This window comes from Eleutherodactylus coqui, chromosome 4 (assembly GCF_035609145.1).
Source record: "Eleutherodactylus coqui strain aEleCoq1 chromosome 4, aEleCoq1.hap1, whole genome shotgun sequence".
NCBI classification, from domain to species: Eukaryota; Metazoa; Chordata; class Amphibia; order Anura; family Eleutherodactylidae; genus Eleutherodactylus; species Eleutherodactylus coqui.
In genome coordinates this window covers 211813859-211828656 of record NC_089840.1, presented here as the reverse complement: position 1 = coordinate 211828656, position 14798 = coordinate 211813859, and the positions used below count along the sequence as shown (strand labels likewise).

General features: G+C 42.7%; 2 protein-coding genes across 8 annotated transcripts in view; one reads left to right on the top strand and one right to left on the bottom strand.

Moving 5' to 3' along the window:
- NOC3L (NOC3 like DNA replication regulator) overlaps positions 1–7309 on the top strand; it is a 43823-nt gene extending 36514 nt beyond the window's left edge. Inside the window, exons 18-21 of the mRNA XM_066600704.1 lie at positions 2288–2416; positions 4080–4177; positions 5451–5535; positions 6764–7309. Of these exons, the coding sequence (XP_066456801.1) occupies positions 2288–2416; positions 4080–4177; positions 5451–5535; positions 6764–6889 (438 nt within the window). The 3' untranslated portion in view covers positions 6890–7309. The remainder of the gene's footprint in view (positions 1–2287; positions 2417–4079; positions 4178–5450; positions 5536–6763) is intronic.
- Positions 7310–11808: 4499 nt separating this feature from the next.
- The window catches only part of PLCE1 (phospholipase C epsilon 1), a 278460-nt gene continuing 275470 nt past the window's right edge, over positions 11809–14798 (bottom strand). For 5 of the 7 annotated variants that reach the window (XM_066600696.1, XM_066600699.1, XM_066600700.1 and 2 more), the window contains one exon: positions 11809–12426. In XM_066600696.1, the coding sequence (XP_066456793.1) occupies positions 12275–12426 (152 nt within the window). In that variant the 3' untranslated portion in view covers positions 11809–12274. The remainder of the gene's footprint in view (positions 12427–14798) is intronic. The other 2 variants (XM_066600702.1, XM_066600703.1) reach the window with 1 other exon arrangement.

Genomic DNA, 14798 nt, shown 5'->3' with positions numbered 1-14798 from the left:
TACCATGTTGTGCTGCCTTGTGGTTACTTAATTACAGGGGTATGGAAGGAGGGGAGTGTATGTCTCCAAATTACAGAGGAGACAACTGTAGTGGCATTCTAGTGACCTGCAGAAGTACCCGATACAGAGCGGTAACTGAACCAACCTGCAGAGAGAGGAAGACGTCTGTGATACAAGCTAGCTTCTTATTGATTGATGTGCTGCATAAAATATTACATCTACAGTCGTGGCTAAAAGTTTCGAGACTGATCCAAAGTTTAGTTTTACAAAGTTTGCTTCTTCAGTTTCTTTAGATCTTTTAAGTCAGATGTTTCTATGGTTACCGAAGTACAATTATAATTATTTTATAAGGTTTTAAACTTTCATTGACAAATAGGTCACAGAAGGGGAAGCATAAAAACAATCACAGAACATGGCCATATACTTACTGACTAAGGAGGGCAGATGGCTGCATCGTCTCATCATTCAGGTAGTAGACTACCAAATGAGGGAGCTAATTACACCTGTGAGGGACACCGATGAGACAGCCACTCACACAGCCTCTTAATATAGAGGGGGGTAGCTGCTTGGTGTATATTCCCACACAGAGTGGATACAAAGTGGCAGACCTTCTGATACATGTAGTTCACCATGCAGACCAGCAACCTATTAATGACGTCATAATAGTTTTGGCAGGTTGCCCTGCACCTCAAAAAGTGAACCACATTGGTACTGCCACCCTGGGCTCCCCCTGGAGTCAAAGCCACACTGCATGTAAATGATAGATAATAAATGCAAGGTATTAGTTGGATATTGGCCAAGATACATCAGCTTACTATCCGCGTCAAGGTTCCTTGCTTATAGTGAGTCCCTACACTAGTATAAGTAAGTCACAGAATGGGGAAGTATAAAAACAATTACAGAACATGGCCATATACTTGGCTCCCTCATTTGGTAGTCTGCTACCTGCATGTTGAGGGGATGCAGCCATCTGCCCTCCTTAATCAGTAAGTATATGGCCATGTTCTGGGATTGTTTTTATTGACAAATACATCAAGTTTGGGCAAATACTCAATATTTACAGTGTTGACTCTTATTTTCAAGACTTCTGCAATTTACTACTGGATATCAAATTGTAGGTTAAATCCTGACTGATGGCAACCCATTCGTGCCTCATGAGTGCTTGGAGTTTATCACAATATCTGTGTTTTAGCTAGTCTAACCACTTTTTGAGGATTTTCCTAGGCTGTGAGCTGACTCCCTTGCTGTTGGCATGGCACAGGACTAGTGGTAGCACTTGCCTTTTATTCTCCAAACATTCATTCTTCCATATGTCCAAACAGTCTTCAGGGGGGCTTCATTAGAGTAAATCACTACCCCAGTGCTGTGCAGTCCAATCCCTGTACTATCTGCAGAATGTCAGTCTGTCCTTGATGTTTTCTTTGGATAGAAGTTGTTTCTTTGCTGCCCTTCTTGACACCAGGCCTGCTTTTTTTAATTCAGTCAGCATGACAAAGTCATATCAGCTGTCATGTCCTCTTTGCACTTTCTCAAGGATCACTGAAATTATGTTAGCAGGTCATTTTGCGGCAGGGCTGAAATTCAGTGGAAATGGGGCTTTTATGAAAAAGGCCGCCTGCACACGGCAGAGCCGGGTTCTGCATGCTTAATCCGGCCCTGGAAGCTGCAGTGTCCGCGCGTACCTGGTACTTCCAGCTTTCATCTGTACTGTGGATGGTCCGCACAGCTTGCTGTCAGGCATACGCAGTACAGATTTTTTTTTAAACTACTGCTTTTCCCACTTCATTGCCTAGCGATGATGCGGAGTCTGCCACCTTTCTGCAATGTCATTGCGGAATGCCCGCGGATCAGTCGTCTTCCAAGGAAGCTGTCCGCACAAAATCCGTGGAAAAATGTAGCATGCTGCGATTTTTCCTTTGCGGAAACCACAATTGGTTTCTGTAAGTGTGCAGGAAGAATCAATTTCCCACAGCATGCTATGGGCACTATTTGCTGCGGATCCGTGGTGGGGACGCCCGTCACGGGTTCCGCAGCAATTATCTACCTGTGGGCAGGAGGCCTTAGTTACTTTTCATGGCAAGGAGTCACTTTGCAATTTATTACAATTCATGTGATCTCTCCATGACAATCTAGAGTTAATGCAAATTGCCACTATAAAAGCTGAAGCCGCAAACTTTGTGAAAACCAAAATTTGTGTCTGTTTCAAAACTTTTGGCCACGGCTGTAAGTATTTCTGCTCCAGTGATCGTTCTGCCTGCTTGTTCTCACACTGTTTCTGTTGTTTTAGACATTCCCAAAGAGTGACATTCTGCTGGACAATGAATCTCAGGGCAGCGGCCTCTATCTACCAGAGCTGGACGAGCCGGAATATTGTAATGCACAGAATAGCGCCTTGTGGGAGCTGCACACCTTACAGGTAACTTACCAGCAACCTCCATTCTGAATATCGATTTGCTATTATAGGGACTAGATCACCAAGATACCGGATAGTGAAACATTTTCAATTTTTCTAATGTGCTTTTTATTTTTTGATTGTAGAATGTTCCTATTCTGTTGTCTGTACATGACTATGGGGGCGGCCATCAAGAGCTGCATTTAACAGCATTTACATTTACAATTGGATGGATGCTTTTCAGCAGCCTCATGGGCCATTCACAGAATGGACAGGAGGGGACCCATTGACTTGTATGGGAGACTCCTCTAGATGTGCTCTGTGACCTGTACAGAGGTCATTTTGTATAGAGGGGAGTCGATAGTCACAGCTGATCACCTATTGTGAATGGTGAATCCCTCCATTATCTACATATAGGTGTCACCTGTCGGTGTAATCCTGCCTGTGATGTGCAGAAAAGTTTTCTCCACAGATCAGAAAGTGTCAGACTAGTATTAGGCTCTGTGGTTAACATGAAGAAGGCACGATTTTAGGGTTTGTTTTTTTTTTAAAAACAGATTGTGATTGTGATTGAAAATGCAAAAAAAAAATTGCCAAAAACTCTTAAAAAAATGTTTATCCCAAAAATGTGATTTATATATATATTTATATTATAGGTGATTTTCCTATGACACATTCCCATTAAATTTGTTATGCTAGAAAATTCCAGACATTAGACGTTGGCTGTATAATATTTAGCATAAAGAGATAATAATTACTCATGCTTGTCAGTAGAAGCACACGGGGCTTCAGAGTTGCAACAATCTTGACTATCTTTTGGAAACTTTCCACCACTCTCTTACTCAGAAAATTGACATAAAACACAACAAGACCTGACACAACAAGGAGCGCCATGCATCGGTGTTCATAAATGTTCCCCTATATCTGTAATTGAGCACTGACTACTTCCCACCACCAGCGGGCAGATTCCATACTGAAGCCTCCGTTGTGAGATTCTTGGGGATAACTGATGAAGACCTGATTTATTAAGACTTGGGTACTGATAGATGAGAATGCTATGTGGCGCTGTCAGTGTTGTGTGAAAGCTGTGACCCTGTGAGGAATCGGTGAAGATATCCAAAATCATCATGAAGAAGTCATTTTTTATCTCTCGGCCTCCAGTTTTATATGGAACTGCAAATATATATTTGATAAAGCTTCCAGATAAGAGACTTTACAATGTGAGAATGAGGCGTGCAGTGATCCAGGGCCAATGCCGATTAGAAGACACAACATCTTAGTTAGGCTTCATAAAAGCTTGTCTGTGTGAATCGGTAGCTCCAATCTGCCCCCTCTACTGCAGCGGGCAAGCTTCACTATTGGGGTGTTGGAGAATTGCATAACTTGCAGCTCCCCAATAGATTGTTGGAGACTCTCTGCAGTAACCTGTATGCTGTTACAAGCAAACTGGGCCAAATTGATCCAAACCGATTAGACAAGCCTGTTGCCCGAAGTACCTCATGGAGTCCATGTTTCCACTTCATTGCTAAATGTTGTATTTAATGGGGAGTTATTAGAGGATTCCTGCAGCTTAGCCTTCTATGCTATACTTGGAAACCACCGTTGTCACCTTACTACTCATTGCTATGTATAGCTGTGCTGGACGTACTGTGTATATTGTACTGCTATGTGTTTTATATTCTTCCAGAGACATTATCACCCTGTAGTCCGGGTTTTCGCTGCTCACCTTTGTGCCGGGGCCCCCTCAGAAGGCTCATCAGCGCTTAGAGCTTCATTAAGCCGAAGGTACGACCATTCCATTGATCTGGTACAATTTGCTTTTTTATAAAAAATCAGTAAATTAGTTATTGTCTGTCAGCATCAGTCACCTTTTAAAGACCCTACCCCACACTACACTCGGATTAGATTTAAGGAATATCATCTACATGGTGTGGAACAAATTTGCACTAAACCTGCAGCTGAATTGACATGCGGTACAGATCCCCCCCAACAGGAAGTCTTCACACTGTGTACTATGAAGCCGCATGCATGTCACTGGTAGTAGGCAAAATACTCCAACCCAGGCAGAGATGAATGGTCAGGCATAGCGTTACATTATAGCAGGCAGCCCATAAATAGTCACACGAACGTCATGGCTTCCGATGTGATGAATATATTGTCCAACAGACCCAATCCGTTTCAGGAGGGACCCCACTGACTTTAATGGGGCCTTTCTGGGATTCTCTCATTTTTGACAATATTATATAATGTTGTACTATTCTTACCATCTAAACTGAAAAGCAGAAACCACGATGTAAGCTACTAACACAAGTGTGAATGGAGCTTTAGAGATACTTCCACTGATATCGTTGTAGAAAAACAAGTAACCCAAAATGATGCGATTGGAGGAGATAAACTACATTTATTTATAGTGCTGGTGGGCAGAGATTGTTCTGTCTTTATTTTTGCTCTATTTTCCAATTCTGTCTGCCTTAATGAATGTGCTTATGATATAACAAGAAACCGCAGTCTCATATGGGGTCCTTAACCCCACCGCCTGTATCTTTAGTCCCATCAGGGGTCTCCGAGAAAGACAAGTTAACTTAAAAAGAATGAAAAGGAAATGGCCCCCGGTCTCACGGGAACCTCCGGGCTGCAGGTCTTCAGGATTTTGGGATGTAATGGAAATGTTCTTTATATAGTTGTAACGACTGATTATTCTTCCAAATGGAGAAAAATTGTAATCAGTGAAGAACTGCAAATTGTAGGTCTAGCAGTAGTGCGGGTACTATAGCACCAGTTACATACTTACCGTAGTATAGGAGGTAATAAGGAAAAGCCCCTTACTGTGGGGTGCAGATTCCACACTGTACACATTGCCCCAACCACAGCTAGAACTCATTTCCCCATGTCCGTGTCACTCCATAGGAAACCAGTTATCCTGTACATCTCCCATGGGGAGAGCCGCAGGAAGACTAAACCGACTCCATGCAGATGTTGTCACATCGTATTTTATCTCTCTTTTAAAATCTATCAAGTATTACAAGTGTTTTCACTACAATGTATTCATCTATTGCAGGTCTGCAGTGGAATTATTTGGGGATTACTCTATGAATAAAATGAACTTTAATCCACAAGTTCCTGAAACTGTTCCCAAGATAAAGGTATTTTCCTTCACAAAGTGCAAGTTTTATCCCATATATTCTGCGGGAATATATGCAGCAGAATTCAATCCTTCAACTGAAAGGGTAAAATCTGCTGTGGATCCGTGGCAAAAACAGCACCACAATCTGCTGTGTGACCGTACCCTTAGGCTGGGTTCTCATTGAGCAGATTCCCGACAGAAATCCCGCGGTTTGGCCGCAGTGAAAACCCCGAGATTTCCGCCGGAAGAACCACTGCTTCAAAACCCGCAGCAGCTTTGAAGCGGCCTGGCCGCTTGCTCTTCCACTGCGGCCAGCGCTTCCATAGAGGAGAGCGCGGTTGCAGCGGACAAAAAAAAATGAACATGCTGCGGTCGGCCAGCTTAGCCGCAGCGGATTTGCCGTCCCCTGTGGACGAGATTTCTGAGAATCCTGGGATTAGCGGCCGCATGCGGATTTGCCGTGGCAAGATTCCGCGGCAAATCCGCCCTGTGTGAACCCAGCCTTAGACAGACTCCCATGCATAGCGTAGATAAGGCAAAAATTCTGATTGAAAACTGCTTATGAATTGCATATGATGAGCAAGTGAAGTGGTAAGGTTTATATCAGATGCTGAAGAGCAACTGTCCAAAACTAGCTGCACAATAATGTAAAGGGCTGGAGGCAGTCTAACCCTGATGGGTTTCATGTAGATGGAACATAAGTTAGGGAGAAGAATAAAGCTGCTTTCACACTTGCACTGGGGATTCCGCTTTCCTGCTCCATTTGGGTTTCAGGAAAGGGGAATCCCCATGGCCAAACGTCTCCAGACAGACACCATTGATTATAATGGGGTCCGCTCACTTTCCGCCAAGCTGTTGGGCTTTTTGACAGGAAAAAAAGCTCAGCTTGCAGCGCTATTTCTTGCGGTATTTTCAGCCGGATCATCTTTCTGCTCATCTCTTATGGTAAGGGGACACTGCTTACGGTGTAATCATATACATGTCCTGACCAGTTATTTCCAGTAGCCTGTAAAAGTGTGTTTACATATCAGTCGTCCTCCACTTCTCGGATGCAAATGAATCTCCCCCATGGAGGTAGTGGTGGGTGACCTTAATTGAACTCACCTCCGCCTGCTTGTTGGGCTCCTAGAGTGATGCACACTTGTCTGAATGAGCTGTCCAATAACCACGAAGAAATACCTTTTTTCATGTTAATGAAGGGAGAAAAGGTGATATCTTATCCTATTTTCTGTGGGTTTATGTTGCAGAGTAAGGGTGGAACATATGTGATGAGTGAAGACTTGCGGGAGATGATTGAGGCACAGCTTGGCAAGGTACCATCAGACGAGCTGGACTTTTCATCACTAGTGAAAGCTTTGAACTCTTGTCGGTGACTAGAAGAATGAGAATTGAAAATGAACATCTTGAAGGACTTGCAGATACTTGAGGACTGTGATTTTCTGCTCCTTTGTATATACAAATGTGACACAGAAAACAAAATCTGCGATAAATAAAAGGCTTTTGTTTATTTAACTTTCTCCTAACCTCACCGTTCCAGTCAAAGTAGAAGAATCCGAAACGTTCAACCGGATGCAGTCAGAGCAAATGGCTCATCCAGCCATGGAGTATTAGTACCGCCAACTGTTAATATGGAACATTTCAGTTCATCAATGAAGAACGTTGACACATGATGATGAAGTAGCCCTAGAGCCTGTATTATTGAGTGCTGTGCTTCTACTTTGCAGTAGGTGGTGACTGTTATACACCAAAGACAACATACAGAGTACAATAAATCTACTAGACTGGGTTTTCTATTGCTGCAGTCCTAGTCATCTTTTAGAGGGATTATCCCACTTCTACCTTTTTAGCTGCAGTACCAACCCAGGCCACTGTGCAATGTATGGAGCTGGCTGCAGCAAAACGGCTAGAAGTGGGACAAAGTCTTTTAAAGAAGCCTTAACAATACAACACATGAAGCAAACCATCTTTATTCTCAACATATACAAATACAGCAGTGTTTCAAGTCTGTATATATTAAGTAGTCCGAATGGAGAAAAATTTTTACAAAACCAACACTTTTCAAAACTGGCACAAAAAAGTCGAGATACAGTCACAGACCTCATAACATGCATAAGTCAGGCACAAATGAGACAAAATACTAGAAATCACAATTATTACACACATTGAAATATTTCAGTGCCCTTTATATATAGTAAGAATTACCCTGCTGGGCCTTTATATTTAATATGAGGCTGGAACAGTTGAGTACATGTAATGTCCTGCGGCTTGTAGCACATTAAGCCCCATTATCAGTGACCATTCCTAGGCCCTTTTACTAAGGACAACCTGTCTCACGTAGATGCTTGACAGCTCTTCCCACCGATAATCGTTCCTGTACTTTTACACGGGAACGATCATTGCTAGAGAATGGAAGCGGAGCGGCCCGGGAATCATTCCAGCCTGCCTCCATTTGTAGCAAACAGGCAGTCCGTTCATAGACTACCTGCTTACATGTGCCGATTTATCATCCAGTTCTTAGATTTGTTCGCCCAGTTTTTGCATACATATCGCTCATGCATTTAGGATGGATGATACACGGTGCAACACATTTTTTTTTTAAATTCTCATAGCAGAAAGAGATTGATATTTTTCTGGAAGGTAAACCTGCTGATTCCACCAGTAAGCTTGAGTACTAGTAGCACGTCTCATTTTGGAGTTAAGAACCATTTGCTTTATTTAAGATGATAACCGTTTGGACGTGCCGTAATATTACTATTCAACTGTTTTTGGTGGAAAATGACGCTTGGATCTGGACGTTCTCCTGGCGCCATGAGGCACGGGTTTTATTGCAGCGGGTATATCTGCATACAGAATTGTATCTTTCTGAAATATCAGTCAGTATGGCGGTCTCTTTGTTCTCGCCGTACTATTGGCATGGCGAATGGCGTTCTACTCTTTCCTTTAAGGCACTATGTGAGGTGAGTATTCCCAAATACTTGTGATAGGCCCCCTTTCCAAGGATGATGTTTTCCTCCGCTGTGTCTTTGTTGTGAACTGGCGGCAGACATAGCAGAAATTGTCAGGGATGTTCAGCCATCCGCGCCATATTGTTGGTAAATTTTGAAAACTAGTCCCAGTCTAACCAATGACCTGTAAAAACACAGTTCATTAGTTACAACTAAGGCCGCCTGCACACAGGTACGTGCAGACCCTGACTCTGCTATCTTTCTTGTCTCTATTTGTACTGCAGATGGACCCGGCCGCTCGCTGTCCGAGAAGCGCAGTACAGATTCCCTCTCTCTCCCCCTCCCCCCCCCCCCCCCCCCCCATGCAGTTGTTAGGCGATGAAGCAGAATTCACGACCTGTCCGCATTGACTTCAATGGAAGCCGTCCGCACGGAATCTGCTCAAAAATAGAGCATGCTGCGTTTTTCCTCTGCAAGCGGAAATTGCAATTAGTTTCCATTTGTGTGCAGGAAGAATCACTTTTTTCATAGCATGCTATAGACTGTATGTGCTGCGGAACGCAGAGCGGACACCCGCCTCAGATTTCGCAATGCAAATCCGCCCTTGTGCAGGCGGTCTAACTGGTGGATGATCCGCAACATGCAAACATTCCCTATATGTTACATAAACCTATCCTTATAATGTTCAGTCAGCACACGGTGTATAATAGCGATTGTGTAATAGTTGCGCAATCACTTTTTTAATTCTTTTTATTAAGCAAGGTTAATGGCGAGCGGACTGGATTAATTGTATAGGCAGAGTTCCAAAAAGTAAAGTACAACGGCAACTGGATTACATTATTACCCAGAAGTTCCAAACCTTACGTGGCAAAAAAAAAACATATATTTGAATTCAGCGCACTAAAGTTACTATAAGCCGCCTATCTGCTTATCCGTTACAAAAATTGTGTTGCACAGTGTATTCGTTCCGATTTTCGCTGATCGTTGGAATCTGAATAATTTTTCAGCCCTACATGTCTGGTAATGTCTATCAATTTCATGACCCTGGGCTCTACTTCCCAAACTAAGTGTCTAATACCCCTTTTACAAGGACCGATAAATCATTTGGTGTAAACGCACATCGTGTCTGAAGGACAAATAATTCATTCGCTTCTCGTTCGTCCTTTACGTGTCCGCATGCAGAAAACCGAATGACTGATCGGTCCGTGTAAACAAGCAGTCGTTTCCTTATGAAGGCGGGTGGACAGGAACGATCCCCAAACCACTATGCCTCCACTTATTAGCGATGAACTTCCCTTTGTAAAAGCATAGGAACGATTGTCACTGGAATGACCTGTCTGGCATCTGCACCTAGCGGGTCGTCCCTTAAATGGCCTTAAATCCATAATTTAATTAGTGTACCGTATCAATGCTGAATCCATGTTTTCTGCAGACTATATTTTATCGTGTTCGCTACTGGCAACCACTGGTGTCCTGTTCGGGTGACCACAATCTGAGTACACGTGGTCCCAAAAAATTTGATTTGCTATACAGGCTTTTCAGGTTTCTATTGCCCAAGTATCAAATGTTAATAGAAATCATGTTAAGAAACGCGGTTGTGTTGGAACGTCCAACATGGCGGATTTACTTCCATTCTTTGCAGGGCAGTCCTGTGATCTTTGGCCGTGTGATAATAGGCAATACAATGTAGAAGAGTGATGAGAAACGGCAGCTTTTTAATTTATGTATGTAAAGAAAGGCTCTCGGTAAAATTCTGTAGCAAACTGATGACCTCTTTCAATTACTTGTGATCAGAGAGGCAGAAAAACTTCCTAAAGTTACAGACTGTGAATATCCGCAGCGCTGATTCAGCCTTTTACGGAGAATATTTTCAGTATTCTAAAACGTCATTTCTTACCAGAATATAAAAGCCTAAATGTCTTTTTGTAAAGAATGAAACCGCGCCACAGCACCCGCTCAACAATGTGCACTTTTACAAGCAAGTGAAAAAGCACAAAAAACCACAAGTATGCCAGCGTTGTGCTCTGCCTCTCCAGGCCCCATGACCTCGTCTGACTTCTAGTGTCACCAAAATGTCATCCTATGACATCAGTTCTAAAGAAAATAAATAGTACCACAAATGTTCTGAAATGTACAAGAATTCTGGTGCTCTGAGAGACTAAACCACCTGCTATGAAGTTCCCAAAAAGTCTGCCAAGTCCGATAGCCCCGCATACAACACTACTCCGAGGAGTACAAGTACGTCTGCAACCTCCAGCCAACTGTCTCCGCTCACAAGTCTGAATGCGCATAATGGGATAATTGCATTTCATTCATGGCACGGCCGTTAGACAAGACTGTACAGTATCAAGAGCACAAACAATTTACATTTAAGAACGCCATCCGATCGTCCGTGATGAAATCCAGGTTTCCAATTAATATTAGTGCTCTGCCCAATTTCCTGGCTCCTATCTTTAGGGACTGTACAATGCAAGGCAATGTGCGCCGGGTTCTGTATAAATACTAGTCTTGGATAAATTAAACTGTGACGGTACCATAGAATAGTACCTGACCCAAATATGGCACTGCCCCATACATTATCAATGCAATTACCCTCTACTTGGAGGCATATTGGCCTTCTCTGTAGGATCTATATACAACAATAAATAGTCATAAAATTGTCTGCTCTCTGAATAAATGTATATATATTTATATAGATGTATCGTACGAGTAACTAAACGTAACAACCGCTTCTAAACTAAACCAGTCCTTCACCTGGTAAGATCTGGAGGGCCAGCTTGTGTATTCTCTCTATAAACTGATCATTGGCCAGCGTCAGCATGGATATACTTCTATCAAGTATCATCACCGCTGGGTTCAGTGTGGACAATAAAGCGTACGCCACCAAGGCTACCTTCCTTGTACGGCAATACAAAATAATATATATATATATAGCTCCGTAAGCTAAATCATTTGTGATAGCAATATAAACATAATTTCCCTTTAATGACCGCTCTCACAAAAATATATACATACAGAACTTTGTTACTAGAGCTCCACTATAGTATGCCTTCCATCAAGTGTACAGCAGAACGGGGGAAGATATGTGCTGAAGATGATGCCATCTACAATGTCCTAGTAGTGTGGAAGTAGCTGCGGTATAATCTGTGCACAGACCATATGATGCTGTAGATGTAGTGAGTACAACAGGATGCAAATAATCAAACTCAGTCAGTTGTATGTAAACAAGTAAAACATACATCTTAAATAAGAATTGATGTCTGACACCGGCGAGTACTAAGGTGCTACATATGCATAAAAAATGCTGAATAATATATATATATATATATATATATATATATATATATATATATATATGCATGAACACAACTATTCCATAAAAATGTCACACTATGAGAACCCCAGACACCTAATACAGAGCAGAGCGTATGCGGTTACAGCGCCCCCATCAGAACGTGACTCTCCTACTGTGCTTCCAATTAAGACTATTCAGGATCATCACATCAGTGCTGTCATTTCACTGCGGTATATATGTACCATAATATATATACACATTCCCCAAAATATTCCTTAGCTATGCCCTTAAGTGACATGGCCATAGACTTCACCTCCTTGTATGGAGTCTAGGTTCCTGTGTGTCCTTTTCTTCCACTTTCAGGTCAAACCAGCTGAACTCCTGCTACATTTGTCTCTGGCCTTTATTTCATTCCACGAAAAAGCTCCTCCTATGGAACGAGCGCCACCGAAAATCTGCTGTGGTAACCGATAAAGGCCATTTATTCATGTGAATGCACTACAGTTGTAGCACTTGTGTCATTTTGGCAGTTTCCAATTTTTGAGTAACTTAAAGTACCAATGTGCGGTTAATCTCCTACAGCAGGATAGATGTCCGCCGGCCTGTCTGTCCCCCGAGGAAGCGATTCCTTCTGCTTTTCTTTTCACTATTTCATAGCATATACAGCAACCTGCAAGATAAAAGGTCCGAAAAACAGATGTGTAACATGGCAAACTTTCCTGAACCCGAGGAGGCCAACAGGACAGTGAAACAACCACAATGTTATAAGCGGATTAAGCTCAATGAACGCCTTCCTATAAAGCCGTGCTCTCCGACCTGCAGCTCTCTACAACTACAACTCCCAACATCCCTGAAAGCTGTTGGCTGTCAGGGCATGCTGCGAGATTTGGCCATAGGTTAAAGACCGCTGGTATAAAGTGTCAGATTTGGGCAAATGTGTGAAAAAATGGGTTATAGAGGCGGCGGATTTCTTAATAAATGAGGAAAGCTCTTTCTGTGTATGGCTCAGTTGTGCCTTTCCTGCTCTACCAGCACTGACCAATATGTCATCATATGTGATTGGTGCATAAAGATAAATCATGAGTAGAGATGAGCGAGCATGCTCGTCCGAGCTTGATGCTCATTCGAGTAGTAGCATACTCGATGGTGCTCATTACACGAGCGAACACCATGCCGTGGTCGAGAAAAGTTTTTGGAGAGCGAGAGAGAAGGGAAAAAAAACTCTGCACACGGCGGCTCCATTGCAAAAATGCTCGAGTCTCCCATTGACTTCAATGGGGTTCATTACTGGAACAGAGCTCTCGAATATTACAAAAAGCTCGGCTCGAATAACGAGCACCTGAGAATTTTGGTGCTCGCTCATCTCTAATCATGAGATATTAGCAAACCCCACAATCATTACTGGTCTACAATACTTGGTTGGGTCTAGAGAAAAGAAGGTTTCTCCACCAACATAGAAGGAGGTTCTTTACTGTAAGAGCGGTGAGACTATGCCTCCCTGCCTGAGGACGTGGTGATGGGGAACTCAATAAAAAAAAAAAAGAGTACAAGAGGGACCTGGGCACCTTTCTTGAACGATACAATATTACATGTTGTATCACTAATTACTACTCCAGAAGGGTCAGTGATTTGGGGATTATTCTGATTGTCAGACTGGAGTCGGGAAGGGTTTTTTTCCATTAAATGGGGAAAATTGGCTTCCTCTGGATACACAATGGTGGGGTGGGGGGTAATATATCCACCATTTCAGCCTATGTCTTATTTCGGCCTTACATATTAGGTTACTATGTCTCTTCATCTGCAACAGGAGTACTAGATGATGGATTAATACATCATAGATGCACAAGTCCTAGCAGGACTAGACACTGGTATAATATAGCCTTCTTTTGGGGATGCTGAAAGAGTACAACTAGAACATATTGTTTATAGTAAATAGATTATGCCACATTGTGGCAGGAGCTCAGATCATCACAGATGAAGCAGCTGGCCTTAAGGTGTGGGCTGCAGTAAGGATGACAAACGAGGACATGATGTAGAGGATCATAGAATGAACACTTTTATATAAATGTATATATAACCAGGCTCCTGTACATATGCAGGCCCAGGGGGAATGTTTAGTGGTGCAAGAAATGCTTTGAAAACAATGTCAACTTGAAGAAATTTTCACTGGTAAGTCACAGATTTATCAATAGGCAACAATTTAATGGAATAAAGCAAAATATTGCGTATGCAGTTCAACCTATTCCAATATAGAGAGTATGGCACAGAGTTATACATAATACTAACTGCCTAAACGGTCAGTATGTGTTAAGCATAATTCTAGACATCGTTCTCTGGGTCGGAGTGAGCTGCATCTTCATTTTGCTTTACTGACCACTATTTTTGATGGGTTGCTCCATTCTTTTGTAGGATTTGCAATTTTTGGGAGTAGAGCTTGGTTCTTATTCTGTATACAACTGTATAGGATCTCATGTGGCACAGGGCCTAGTTCATGCAGTTCTGGGCATCCAGACACCATGCCAACCAAATTACCAGGGTCAGTAAGATTCTCCAGTTACACACTTTGTCAAAAAAAAATCCATTCCCTGGAAAGAGTTGTTGTTTTTGCGTCAAAACTCGGCATGCAGTTACATCTCAGGCAGATATACAAATGATTAGACTTGTGGCGTGATTAGATAAATGGTCTTGCCACCTGAGGCCCTAAAAGTGTTCCACCCTTGGCCTACAAAAAGGCTCTAAGAGGCTTCTTGCGTGTAATGGACATCCTTTACCTTTTGTCAACCACTAGACGCCTCTACAACGCAATCGAAGAGATTTCACCCAGTTACAGAGTGTGAGAGGGGCGCATTATTGGAATGCAAGAAGCTGGATGATGGTATCAACAAACTGCTCGCCACTTGGGCTGTTCTGACCAGACTGTTAGGTGGTTTTGGGACCAGAGGATGCATGAGGGCACACACATGTGGCAACCAGGCTCAGGACGCCCTCGACAAACCACCAGTAGAAAGGATTGTCTGATCATCAGACAAGCACAAGCAGCTT